At 50.7% G+C, this 14234-nt stretch overlaps 1 protein-coding gene across 1 annotated transcript in view; it reads left to right on the top strand.

The window, feature by feature from the left end:
• Positions 1-13988, top strand: part of LOC121835774 (neprilysin-2-like) — a 66725-nt gene extending 52737 nt beyond the window's left edge. Inside the window, exons 4-7 of the mRNA XM_042290267.1 lie at positions 3129-3586; positions 7384-7563; positions 10284-10370; positions 13950-13988. Of these exons, the coding sequence (XP_042146201.1) occupies positions 3129-3586; positions 7384-7563; positions 10284-10370; positions 13950-13988 (764 nt within the window). The remainder of the gene's footprint in view (positions 1-3128; positions 3587-7383; positions 7564-10283; positions 10371-13949) is intronic.
• Positions 13989-14234: the final 246 nt, after the last annotated feature.

Below are 14234 nucleotides of genomic sequence, written 5' to 3'. Positions count from 1 at the left end.
TGTCGCGGCGCTCTCCCGTCGTGCGCTCTGCACGCGCTCTCGTGTCGCGGCGCTCTCCCGTCGTGCGCTCTGGTGTCGCGGCGCTCTGCTGTCGTGCGTTCTGCACGCGCTCTCGTGTCGCGGCGCTCTCCCGTCGTGCGCTCTGGTGTCGCGGCGCTCTCCCGTCGTGCGCTCTGCACGCGCTCTCGTGTCGCGGCGCTCTCCCGTCGTGCGCTCTCGTGTCGCGGCGCTCTGCTGTCGTGTGCTGTGCACGCGCTCTCGTGTCGCGGCGCTCTCCCGTTGTGCGCTCTGCACGCGCTCTCGTGTCGCGGCGCTCTCCCGTCGTGCGCTCTGGTGTCGCGGCGCTCTCCCGTCATGCGCTCTGTACGCGCTCTCGTGTCGCGGCGCTCTCCCGTCGTGCGCTCTGCACGCGCTCTCGTGTCGCGGCGCTCTCCCGTCGTGCGCTCTGGTGTCGCGGCGCTCTCCCGTCGTGCGCTCTGCACGTGCTCTCGTGTCGCGGCGCTCTCCCGTCGTGTGCTCTGGTGTCGCGGCGCTCTGCTGTCGTGCGCCCTGCACACGCTCTCGTGTCGCGGCGCTCTCCCGTCGTGCGCTCTGCACGCGCTCTCGTGTCGCGGCGCTCTCCCGTCGTGCGCTCTGGTGTCGCGGCGCTCTCCCGTCGTGCGCTCTGCACGCGCTCTCGTGTCGCGGCGCTCTCCCGTCGTGCGCTCTGGTGTCGCGGCGCTCTGCTGTCGTGCGCTCTGCACGCGCTCTCGTGTCGCGGCGCTCTCCCGTCGTGCGCTCTGGTGTCGCGGCGCTCTCCCGTCGTGCGCTTTGCACGCGCTCTGGTGTCGCGGCGCTCTCGCGTCGTGCGCTCTGCACGCGCTCTCGTGTCGCGGCGCTCTCCCGTCGTGCGCTCTGGCGTCGCGGCGCTCTGCTGTCGTGCGCTCTGCACGCGCTCTCGTGTCGCGGCGCTCTCCCGTCGTGCGCTCTGGTGTCGCGGCGCTCTCCCGTCGTGCGCTCTGCACGTGCTCTCGTGTCGCGGCGCTCTCCCGTCGTGCGCTCTGGTGTCGCGGCGCTCTGCTGTCGTGCGCTCTGCACGCGCTCTCGTGTCGCGGCGCTCTCCCGTCGTGCGCTCTGGTGTCGCGGCGCTCTCCCGTCGTGCGCTCTGCACGCGCTCTCGTGTCGCGGTGCTCTCCCGTCGTGCGCTCTGGTGTCGCGGCGCTCTCCCGTCGTGCGCTCTGCACGCGCTCTCGTGTCGCGGCGCTCTCCCGTCGTGCGCTCTGGTGTCGCGGCGCTCTGCTGTCGTGCGCTCTGCACGCGCTCTCGTGTCGCGGCGCTCTCCCGTCGTGCGCCCTGGTGTCGCGGCGCTCTCCTGCCGCGCGCTCTGTCGGCGCTCTCGTGTCGTGCGCCCTCGTGTCGTACAGTCCCATAAAAGTAATTCGCGCAACCATACGAAATACAGTGCGCCGGCATGGCGACAAACAAAAGCGACTCGCGAACTTTCTTCGTCCTCGCTCACGGTGTCTTCGCTTCCGCGCGTCTCTTGCAGCCTAGGAATAGCCTGCACGCCTATTTGTTTTCCAACCAAACAGGGGGCGCTAGCAACACGCTCTGCTCGCGCATGTGCAGCAGCTTTTTTGCGAATTGTGGATTAGCAGCCTATGAATGTAGCAAAAATTTCTTGCAATGATAAAAAAAAAACTATTGACGATGTAGTTAGGCACTAAGGGAAGCCTACTGTTGAGACGTTATAAAAATTAGCAGCGCTGCGTTAATTCACAGTGCAGTCATAGCGATAACTGACGTGTCATGGCGAAGGATTTTCGCAGCGGGTTACCCCGTTGAGTGCACTTCTTACCGAGCGCCGATGCAATGCAGAGAAGCAAAGCAATACCCGCGAAGCTTGCTTCCATAGGTATTGCTTCCCCGCAGCGCACTATTGCTTGGTAAGACGCGTACTCAACGGGGCAAACTCGCCGCAATCAACACTTCGAAAAACGCGAATAGTGCAGTTCTTCTCGAAGCGAATATCGAATAGTGAATTATTCGTAACTACTATTCGAGATTTCGAATATTCGCACAACCCTAATAATGATCTTTCCAGCCTCGAACCGTTGTCAAAAGGGGGTCTCACGGCTTGTCTCGGCAAGGTTGGTTCAGGGAAACAGGTCATCGTACCATTCGTGTCACGACAAAAGCCACTCCTTTGGTTTCCAGTTTGGGCTATGGGATTTAGAGAAAGGAGAGGATGTGTTTCTGGGGGTAACAGTGAAAGCTATGGACCATAGAGATTGTACAAAATGGGGAAGAGGGGGAGCTGAAACTTCTCTATTGCATCCTTAACCAAACCACCTCTCACGGTCGCGGGATAGATCAATGGGATGACTACGAGCTTCCTTGCGGCTACCTCCGGCAGTTTACTGATTTTAAGGTATCGACGTTTATCGAAGCCACACTTGTGTGCGAATTTTGTCGTGGGACAAATTAGTATTGCCAATGACACCAACGCCAAATTCAACTGAAGAAATCTTAATTGATACAAGCGCGTTTATTTTTTATCTGGCATACGTTTGCATCCGGTTAATATTTATTATTTTTTAATAGGAAACACTACGAAATTAATCTCCGAATTTCGAAGAATTGGAGATTTACGAAAAATAAACTTCGATAAACACCGAATTTTCGCTAAAAAATAAACTCCGAAAAACACCCTCCGAATTTCACGATAAATAAACTCCGAAAACACGGAGCCCTACTTATATAACGCCTGTAAACATGAAAATATTTAAGTACTTTTTTGATGTCTGAGGAAGAAGGTCAACGGGTAACGTAACTACGTTGCCCGTTACTCAAAATAAGTAACCTATAAGTACGTTATGCTTCACTGTTTTGAAAGAGTAACAAGTAGATTATTACGTCATTAAAAGTAACGCGTTACCGGTAGCACCAACACTAGTTAACACTTGTCATTGGTTGGCGACGCCGGCGTGCTGAATATTTGTCAAGCAGGTAGTTTTGGGTTGTCGGTAGAAACTCTTGACCGGCGATCGGTCCTACGGTCATTTGGCAAGCGACGCGGCGCCGCTATGTTGGTACTGGAGAGCAGACACCTGCAGCCTGATTGAAGCTGCTTGCTTCCTTCTGCTCAGCGTCCACCCTGCTCCAGAACATGAACCAGAGCGTGGACCCCTGCGAGAACTTCTACGAGTTCGCGTGCGGCGGCTGGGTGCACCGGCACCCGATTCCGGAGGACAGGCCTTCGGTGTCCCAGTTCTCCCTTATCTGGGACCAGCTGAAAGCCCAGCTACGCTCGCTGGTCGAGAAGCCGCCACAGGACTCGGAGCCAGGCTTCATCCACAAGATGAAGCACATGTACCGGTCCTGTCTCAACACCAGCCTCATTGACTCGTACGGCGAGGAGCCTCTGCAGAGGGTCCTCAGGGCACTCGGAGGCTGGCCCGTGGTCGAGGGACCCGGATGGGACGCGTCCAGGTTCCACTGGCTGGACGCGCTCATACAGTACCGCAACTTTGGCTACAGCCACAACATCCTGCTCGCCCTGTTTGTCGTCCCGGATTTCCGGAACAACACGCGGTTCATCATCTTCGTGAGCAAACGATCGACGTTTTAGGGAACAGTTTTGAAAAGCGATTGCTTTATACGGGAAATCTGCACGGACCTTGCTTGCTCGTGGCGGTGGTGCTGTTGGTCGCAGCGTAGTGAGACCATAGAAAAGAGTAAGGGGGGTATTCACTCATGGGAGGAATCCCGAGGATTTCTCCCTGGCGCGCGCATCACGCCACAAAAACGTTAGGCTTTTGCCCACCGCAAAAGCCTCACGTTTTCGTCGCGTGATGCGCGCGCCAAGGAGAAATACACCGGATTTCTCCCTCGGTGATCGTAAAGGAGCGCCGGCGCAGCTGTTGGTTTGACGTCATAGCGCCCGCGACCAATAGCGTTGCTCCGCAGGGAGTGCGTGCAGATCGTACTCTATAGTGTGTTCGTGTGAGCGTGCACGCACGTGCGCGCGCGTGCGTGTGTGTATTTGTTTGTTTGTGTGTGTGTGGTGTCTGGGGGAGAGGGTGAACACTTTTCTTTCCCCTCCTTCCCCTGCGTAGGAACGCGGGTTGCATAGTGGTATAGGAGCCCTGCCATCGCACGTTCATTATATATGACACAATATTTCCGTCGATTTTAAAGTTTGCCTGCGATATCGTACACCACATTACTTCAACCTACATCCCGGTGACGGCCTCCAGTGCACGTCAAACAAATGAGGGAACACATGCAGCGGTACAAAAACCACAAATCCATGAATATTTAGCACTGAAAGAAAAAAGCTTTTCTATCTTTAGAATAATTCTGTTATGGTGCACTAAAACTGGCAAAGGTTTTGAATTGCGGCAGTCGATGATGCATACCGGTTGGAAAACACAAAAGATACACAAGTGTGTGTTTGTTTCCTTTGTGGGTCCGTCCATTAGAATATCGTTCACAAAGGTGTTGCAGTACAGCAAGAATATAACACTTCGATATATAACTTGCATCCAAGGTCTATTTCACATATACTACGTAGAAGCCTAAAGTGCCCTAAGCCACCTTAAAAGAAAAATGGTCGAAAAACAAGATTCTAGTGCGCAAGTGTCATGAATATTAGAAACAAACCTTCAAATCAAGATTCATCCGTTATTTTATTTTCCCTAGCAATATACCAGACTACTCGGCTCAAAGATTGAATGCAACACCACAACTGGCACACTGCATGCTTTCCTGGCATTCAGTCGCCTGCTATTAAAGTTACGCAGGCAATCAGTGTATATACAGTTCTTAGAAATGTCTACTGTCACCACAGCTTGCACACATGTATAATTTTCCGAAGAAAATAACTTTTGGGAGGAGTTGTTACTCCATAAGGAAGCTGATTTCGTGCCCCAATGACCACAATAATTTAAGTTTAATTTTAATACGGACATATTTACTTCTTTTTTTTTTAATCTGTGAAAGGTACACTAATCCCTGAACTGTTTTGGACGAACCTAGCCCCTCCACCAAGAGCCGTCCGTAAATTCGTCCTAAACCGTTTAGGACGAATTTAGCTCGTCCGCGCACTTTCGCTCGCGCTTTGGCTGTTTTGGACGACACAGGTTCGTTCAGAGCTTAGTTTGCGGCACGGCCGAGAGATGGCAGCACATTTTTTTATTGTATACTTTTTTTTTCAAAAATGGCGACCGTTGGTGGAGACACGTGCAGCCTGGGCTGCACGTGCCATAAAGACACAACAGTTTAGGCCGAACAAGTTCGTCAGCTCCTTGAGCATCTCGTTCGTTTGTTTAGCTCCCAAATGCGCCCATGTGCGCTTGTTTTCCCCCCGACCTCACCCAATGGTCGTGCGAGCCTGGCCGTATCGTCATTGCGCCTTCTTTACGCGTTCTCGGTGTTGCCCTTTGATTGGCGCGCCCCTCTTTGTGTTAGAACACTCCCTCGCAATATATGGCTAAGGGGACATCACTGAAGGGGCTATTCCTGACGTTAGTCAAATAATTAACTAAGCTTTCAAAAGCCGTACGTTCATTAAAATGAACGTACGGTTTTAATTAAAAACTTCCCGAGCGTCATCGAAAATCACTTGATCAGTGAATTTCAGATGAACTTGAAACAGGTGGGAAGCATCGGGAGAGTGCCAAAGTTACCACTCGGGACAGGCCTGAGGCTAGCGGAGCGACAACGTGGATGAAAGTCTTATCATCCGCGTTTACGCACTGCTAGCCTTGTGCCTGTTGCGGGAGTGGTAACTATGGCGATCTCTTGCGCTTCCAACGTGCTTCAAGTCCATCTGCGACTGATTGAGTTATTTTTGATGAGTCTCGGCAAGTTTCTAATTGAAATTATATGTTCATTATCACTGAATAAAAATTTAATTACACATTTTAGGTAAATATTCGATGGAGCGCGTGAATATTATATCCCCCTGGCCGTGTAACTCACCTGCACTAGCAGCATTCACGGACATCCTAATATGAATATGTTCGAATTAAAATCAAACACCCCACATATTGGGAACAGACTCGCGAAATATCTATTAAAGAATACCACCGCTGATATGTTAATGACATCAGTGTTGCGAGTTTCGTGAAATAGTGTGTAGTAGGCGCATGTCTCCGAAACCTACGTTGAATGCGTTGAATTCTGCTTACCTGAATGCCTCCGTCAATGGTTTTGTTGTCTTCGTCATATCATGGGAGACTGCATGATAGGTAATTAGGAGCCCAAGGGCGACCTTCAAGGGTCCTAATCTAGACGGCGCGACCGAGAGACCGGCACATCGCCCTTTGCAGCTATTTGCCAGCGGTGCCAGGAGCTGGCCAATCACAGAAAGCGGCGATATCCCGGTCTCTTTCTCTCTTTTTTCTTTTCAACAGAAGGAAACAAGGTAATGACGAAGCTAAAGAAAACCTTGATTGAAAAATTTAAAATTCGGTTTGCTCTGGAACATTGATGGCATGCCGTCTGAGACCTGGTTCTCAGATTTGCGTTTGGGCATGACCAAATGGCTTGGACTCGCTTCTATACGCTTATGACAAAAGGACACACACTCTAAAAAAAGCCCATGCGTCCGCTTTCCCGCACAACACTCGGAGAGCCAATCGTCGCGACTTACCGAGGCAGCTTAGCGAATGACGATGCCGAAACATATGTTTAGACCTAAAAAGCGCAGTCTGAGTTGTGACATTAAGCAATGCAAAACGTCACGCTTACATTGCTTAATGCCACAACTCAGACTGCGTTTTATGGTCTAAACATGTGTTTCAGCATCATCATTTGCTGAGCTGACTTCGTAACTTGCTGTGATTAGCTCTCCGAGTGTTATGCGGGAAAGTAGACGCAGGGGATTTTTTTTAGAGTGCATCGGATAGCCCGGACACTCAACCTTCTGTTCAACAATATTTTTCGCATCATTCTTTCACTGTGTGCTGAAATACTTCCAACAACGTTATAAGCGACCATTTACCAGAGATAGTGCAGTGATTTGTCCTTCAAAAAGCTTCATTCTAGCTCTACGCGGATCGGAATTCTTCCGGACCTACTTGGGGCTGAGCGACGGTGCCAATTTGCCGATGTGCTTTGCCGCCCTAAGGTGTTATATGTAGTTGCACCACGGTTGATCCTAGTCAAAACGACAGTGCGTGAACCAGCTCTGAATTGCGAGGAGTTTCAGGAGGGTAATGGCCTGTTTTGGGGGGAATGGCGGTTTTTCAGACTTTTTGTTCTCTCGGCTTCCTCCGTTGGTCACATGTATTGGTTGTCCGCGACTTCTGCGGGGGGAAAATATACGCACGGAACTCATATAAAGAGTATAAGATGAAAGCGGAATCGATTGTTAAAGTGAGTTCCTCGTGCTTGCAGCTGGACCAAGCGTCCCTGGGACTCCCTGACCGCGCCTACTTCCTCAAGGGGCTGAACGACAGCGTCGTGGCCGCATACCTGAAGCTCATGACGGAGGCCGCTGGGCTGCTGGGAGCCGACAAAATGGCGGCAGAGACCGAGCTCCGGGACGCGCTCCAGTTCGAGACTGAGCTGGCGAATGTGAGCAACGCTGCATCCATGCAAAACCACCTAGAAAACAAGAAAATTGCGCCTTTCCCCCCCATACGGCGTCACTTGTGGATGCACGCAGGGCCGCCTAGTCCACTTCAGCGTTGCCACCAGCGCGTCCTGCAACGTCTTACAACGAGCGCGACGCTATATGACGGGGCGACGCCAATACGCGCGGGTCTGCCACTTTGCGGCGACTCTCGCTTAGCTCCGCAGCGTGTTTGCTGCCTGGGGCGGGAATCACTACCGGTGACGTCATGCCCAGGCCTTGTGTTTTCTAGGCGGCATTGGTCCGTGCCCGTCAGTGTGTAGACCATTGTCGTGTGACGGTTCCCACGTTGAAGTATGACGTAGTTGGGCTGGGCGACAGTGAATACAAACCCAGCAACATTGGTGGCCGCCATTTTTTGGCCACGAATCGTGTGTTTGAAGCCGAGTCTTCGCCGAACGCTCACACAGCCCTCGTGTCCGATACAGGCTAAGAGTACGTGCCCAAGCAAGCCATCACGGATTCAAATAACTGGCACCGCAACTTGTAAATGGCGCGCACCTTTGAAAAGTGGGTAACATATCTTTTTCAAAGTGTCCGTAATGTTTAGGCATACCTATAATGAACACAGTGTAGCCGGGAAAAGAATAGTACCGGCACGAATCCCTTGAATTCTAGCACCATCCAATCGGCAAATTAAGTAATTTGGTACTTTTCCTCAACCCAGCTAGATCGATATTTAACATGGTGGCCGTTAGAACCAAGAAAAATAAACAAGGTTGATCGCGTTGACAAAGACGAAGAGTAAGCACTGAATGTGGGATAGGCTTTTCAGGGAAGAGTAATAGGGCGTCTGAACGGCACCGCCTACAGAAGATTCGCTCGCATATCTGACAGACACCGTGAGAAGGTACTGCTTGACAGGAGAGGCCGCGCCTCGTGCCATTGAGTTCACTTTTAGGTGCTATCAGCCACCGACCCTGGGAAACTCAGTCGGCAAGGCACCTGGCTCGCAATCTCCAGGTGGGGAGTACGGATCCTGCCAGGATAATTTTAAGTAGTTCCCTATGAGTCTAACGCTTTTCGAAGTCGATTTTTCGTTACAGCAGCTGTTACAGTCAAACGTTACATTCCTCCATTAAAATAGCTTGAGAAACAAAAATTCTACGTTAAACCAATAATATTACTATAATAAGTGGTAAAAACCGTTGATTCGTTTTGTCATTGATGGGGCATGACAGTTGAAGCAACGCCTCCCAGATAACAAGGCCATATTATTGGATGCGTGACGTCATCCTGGGGCACCGACTGTACACGAGTGCTGCGTCAGTGTTCGGCTGGTACTTGTGTCCTCACTAATTGAACACGAGTCACAACTGAAAGCTGACGCTGCACTCGTGTCCGGTCCGTGCCCCTCACTGGCCTTTGGTAGGTGACGTCATAGATCCAGCACTGTCGCCTCTTTACCTGGGAGGCGTTGGCCCGTTCTCCTCACTGGTTATGGGCAGACTAAAAGGACGTTCGGGTACTGATGTTTAAAATACGCAAGTGCTATATTACTTTCTGGCCTTATCTGTAGGACAAAGCTGCACAGAGAAGCGATGGATGCCTCTGCCTCTGTGCTCCGTTTCATTTGAAGTGTGGGCGAAGCAGAAACTACAAGAGTGATCGAGCTACGGGCTTTCATATAGTCCCTGCTGAGTATATGCGCTCGTGCTGTGCAAGCATCGTTTAGGGCAGCGTACTCATGCTCGTAGCTTCGGCTTCGCTGGATCATAAAGTGAAGCAAACTATAGTCACCGACACCTTAGGAAACGTCCTAACTTATATTCACACTATTTCCTTCGTGATTTATTTTTGGACGTTCTTATTGGCAGGTGGCACAAGCTCCTTAACTGCTGAGCGATAATGATAGACCCCGGACGCGCAACACCCTTCGTTTCTGTTAGTGACAATATAGGGGGTGTCTGAAAGAACCAGGCTTGACCTAAAATGGGCCGTAAAATTGGCGCCCGGCACCTAGCAATCTAAACTTTTTGTCAAAAGTGTATTTCACAGGTCGCTTTTATCTTGTAAAATTACGAAGCGTAGCTTTCCTTCTGTAAAAAAATGGGCCAAAACACTTTCCAGGGTCTACGGCGGTTGCCGACGCAGACGACCGAATCTAGTGACGGGGCTTGTTTTGAGTACGTATTGATAGATGACGTCGGGAGCAGCGTCGGAATCTGCAGCCGACCGGCAAAAGAGAGCAGGCGACACGCAGACGAAATCCGTCGGCAGCGAGAACGCCGTTGTTATGCAACCGCGTTTTTTTCTTTATTTTTTTACTTCAAGTTTTTTTGTTATTGTTCGCATTTATTTTTAAACCAAAGGTGCATTTAAGAAAGATAACGGTCTTTTTATTAGACCAGGGTCGTTGCGAGCATTCTCGATAAGGAGGTAGAGCCATCAATCAATACTTGCTCCGAACGCGCCCCGCCACACGACTCGATCGTCTGCGTCGCCATCCACCGTTGACCCTGGCAAGTTTTCTTGACCCTATTTGTTTATAGAGAGGGAGATACGCTTTGCAAGTTTACGAGATAAAACCGACCTGTGAAATACAACTCTGACGAAACCTTTAGTTTGGTACGTGCAGCCGCCGATTTTTACCGCCCATTTTAGATCGAGCCTGGTTATTTAGGACACCCTATAGTATAATGACACTCTTTCCTTTTTCCAGTATTCGTTGCCACGTGAAGAGAGGCGCAACATAAGCAAGCGGTACAACAAGATGCCCCTGAACGGGCTTAAGAGGCTGGCACCACAGGTACGTGGAAGATATTTCTTATGGCGAATTCCACTGGTCGTTTTGGAGCGCGCCGGGATCGACTTTTCTGGAGCGAGCCGATTTCACTGGACAATCGGGATCGAGACGGACGTGTTCCACTGGTCATTTTGGATTAGCTCCCGCTCCGCATCTCGATCTGGATCCGAGAAAAGTCGCTCCGACGATTTCGGGGGATTCAACCTGAAGTCAGCCGGGCCAGCCCAAGGCGCAAACACCTTTCTCGCGGGGCATCTCGCCTGATCTCGCCTCAGAATTCGTAATGGCCGCTTGCTTACCCCAAATACTTTACTAGGGGGAATACATTCCACTCCTCTCAAATACAATAGCCTCGGCGCGGACAGGTTTTCTGGGCTTGGCGAGAGCCATCTATCGTCGGGGAGGTCTCGGCTATCGATGATATTGATGTTCTACATACCAAATTCATTGTTGTGGAAATGCGCGAGACACGTGCCGCGCGCCACTTCTAAGAATAACATGGCGTCTATACTCTAGCCACGGTGGACTCTAGCTCAGTGGTGCGCTAAATAGTTTGCTGCGCTATGCCGCCATGATCTTCTCAAGGGTCGCACGTTCCACGTGCCTCGTGCATCGACGCACCTTGCGCTACTTTTGAAACATGAAGGGTGTCGTGTTATTTTCTATGTTTTTGCTTTCTTCGGGGGTTCCAGCATCTTTACGGCACGGCGCGTTTCCCCTCCCGGGGTTAATGGGCCCCAAGTGGAGGCGCGAACGTGAACGTTGTAACCTTACATTCGTGTACGGGTGCCGCGTCTTCTCCGTGTACGGAGGTGCTTTTTATTATTTTAGCTGCTCTTGAGAGCTTCGGTCGGAATGTGTACTGATTTGTGTACAAGATTTATGACGTTGATGGCACGTCCCTTTCGTGTCGCCGACCTTTCGGGGTTGTACCGGGAATCGGCTAATGTGCGTTTGTAAGGGTCGATGATTTTAATGTTTACAGAGTCGGCGGCGGAGGGCCGTTTCGTTTTGGATAGCGCCAACTGAACTCCTTTACTATTTTGCTTGTCGGGATTTGTGTAGCCGTACCACGAAGACGAGAATGTGTGTCAGAGGGAGAGAGTGAAAGAGAGAGAGAGAGAGAAACGAGGGTAGCTATGTTGGGAGCAGGAGAGTTGAGAAACGGAAGTCAACTAAGAGATTTCAAGGGAGACGCATCGAGAGCGATGCAGGAGGAGTTGAGATAAAAGTCCCATTGAGAGCGATGCGGAAAATTAAGTAGATAAAGTGCAGAGCTGTCACTTAGAGAGTTGAACGGCAGAGGCCATCGAGTTTTGAGAACTAGCGAACTTTAACTATGTTGTAATTTTTGTGTATAATACCTGCATATTAAACCAAGTTATTCAACCCTAAAAGCCTACGATCCCGACATCACTAAAACCCAAGAGAAGAGACCCTTGACTGGCAATCGGCGGCAACGACGTCAGCACAGACCCGAAGACAACGAGAGACTTCACGTCACGAGACGAGACGAGACGGATATAAACCCTTTACAAAGGGGCTCTAGGTAAAATCGGAGACGACACCGCCGCGGCCGCCGCGAACATCCACGTGCACTTGCGCGTGGACTGACGCGGACCTCCACTCCGTCAGGGCTGGATTCGGCGCTGTAGGCGTTCTGTCTAATGCAAATGAGCAGAGTGGAATGTATTCCCCCTATAGTAAAGTCTTTGCTTACCCCTTGGCTCGACAGCCGGTTCGTTTTCCAGGAAGGAGAAGGTTTTGGCCGCGCTACGGGCATTCCGGCAATCTTTGCTAGAAGCTCTCGAGCCATTCCTGCCGTTCGTGAGTCGAACACGTGTTAAGGCCGGTTCAGACACTTGCGTTTGAGTGCGTTTGACTGCGTTACGTCGAGAACCGAAAGCGAGTCACCGGCACATCTGTGCTTCGTATGAAGCGTAGAATCCAATTCAGGGAATCGTCTTGGCACGCGATATAATCAGCAGAGATATCCTGGTTTCTCGCAGCCGCAACGCAGTCAAACGCAGTCAAACGCAACTGTCTGAACCAGGCTTTAGCGCCGCGATTGCGAAAACGTCTTCGAAACGGCCGCGGCGGCCGCGGAAATGGAACTCCCGGGCAGTTGAATGACGGGAAGGCCTCCGCCGATCCCGGAGCAGTGGTCATGTTCCACTGGGGATTCGGATCTGGTCAACTGATCCCGGTGCGCTCCAAAACGCCCAAGCGGAGTTCGCCATTAGATGAGTACTATTAGCGGCGATATGTATTGGCGGAGCCCTCTTACCGCTCATTCACACTGGAAGCGGATCTGCGTTCGCAAGGCGGTTGCGAACGTGGTTGTATAAAGATCCAGTACAACTGCACATGCACTCGATGACATCAAGTACGCGTGCAATTGTACTGGATCTCTATACAATCGCGTTCGCAACCGCTTTGCGAACGCGGATCCGCTTCCAGTGTGAATTCGCGGTTAGGGTTACCTCTCGTGACATCATTACCCTGCGAACAACAAGTTCGATGGTGTTTGTAATGAGCGTAGTGGAAGCTTGAAATCGTTGCGCCCTGAGACCAACACTGCCAACATCGTCCAAATTAAAGTTTTTACATTACTCTAATTTTTGTCGATGAGAAATCCTTTGCTGACATCATAGTCAGCATTTTGCCAATCGTGGAAGGCCGACTACAGCGACGCTTTCGGTCGCGCACATCGACAATATTAGTTGGCACTGAACTTACTAAGCGCAGACTCTGACTAAGCGATCCATGCATGCGTGACGCCTCCGTAGCTGTTGTCCACAGGAGGCAGGCGCACCAGTGCAGTAGAAAGCTTGTGCTGTTGCGTGCTTCAGTTCGCACAGACCTGCAACGGGGCTGTCACGCGTGCACAAAGACTGCAGTTCCCACAATGCGTGCCGGCAGCGATGGCGTATCGAAACTGGCTGGTGAGATCTACATGATCCAGTATAGTCAAAGCCCGAAGCTTGGGAAATGGTCCTTTCACGAGCGTAGAGAACATCAAAAGCTGGCGGCGGAAACAAAATGCACTGAACGAAGTTTGGGAAACAGTTTGCCAGAAGCGTCAACCGGACTCTGAGATGATACTTTTTCGAATATTTTCCCGTATAAATAAAGTCTGGTTCACAGGGCACTGTTTTCTTACGTTTACTTTTGTTAGGTATAAATCACCGAAAAAAAAATCGTGTTTCGAATATCGCGTGCCAGACTGTCTCCTTGAACTGGTGCCACGGTTACTATGAAGCACATATTTTCCGGGGACTCGTGGCGTAAGCAGACCATTTTTCTACGTCCGGTTTCTTACGTTACGTTACGTTACGAAACCTCGCGTACAAGTCATTCGGACATATGTGCTTCATATTAAGCTTGTCTATCAGTTCAAAGGGGTAGCCTGGCACGCGACTTTCGAGACACGGATGTCACGGTGACTAGCGGGTAACTTAAGGAAACGGGCTGAGTGAACTAACACCGTGTGAACCTTCCTTTAGGCAGAAGAACGACAGAATGATATTCTGTTATTACTATCTGCTTTTATGACTATAATGTGATAAAAATAAATTATAGGTTTGGTCAGTATTGAAGGTAACCACCCACGCAGCTTAGTTTCATGCAGTGCCTTAGAAAATAAGAACATATATTAAATTAACTAAATTATTTAATATTTGAATGCCTTGGTCTGACTTAACCGTCAGCTTGAAGTTTCTGAGCGCACCAAAAAATGGTATCAATAGCTCTCTGAACAAATGTCTAAAATTATAAATGAATTTGAAAACCTGGCCGCTCGTCGCAAAACCTACAAAACCTACACGCTCGTCGCAAAGGACCACTGCGTTCGGCCTTGTCTGCAAA

This window comes from Ixodes scapularis, unplaced genomic scaffold, assembly GCF_016920785.2.
Source record: "Ixodes scapularis isolate PalLabHiFi unplaced genomic scaffold, ASM1692078v2 PGA_scaffold1__304_contigs__length_218370807, whole genome shotgun sequence".
Taxonomy (NCBI): domain Eukaryota; kingdom Metazoa; phylum Arthropoda; class Arachnida; order Ixodida; family Ixodidae; genus Ixodes; species Ixodes scapularis.
The sequence above is the reverse complement of the archived record's forward strand: the minus strand, read 5'-3'. Positions and strand labels throughout refer to the sequence as shown.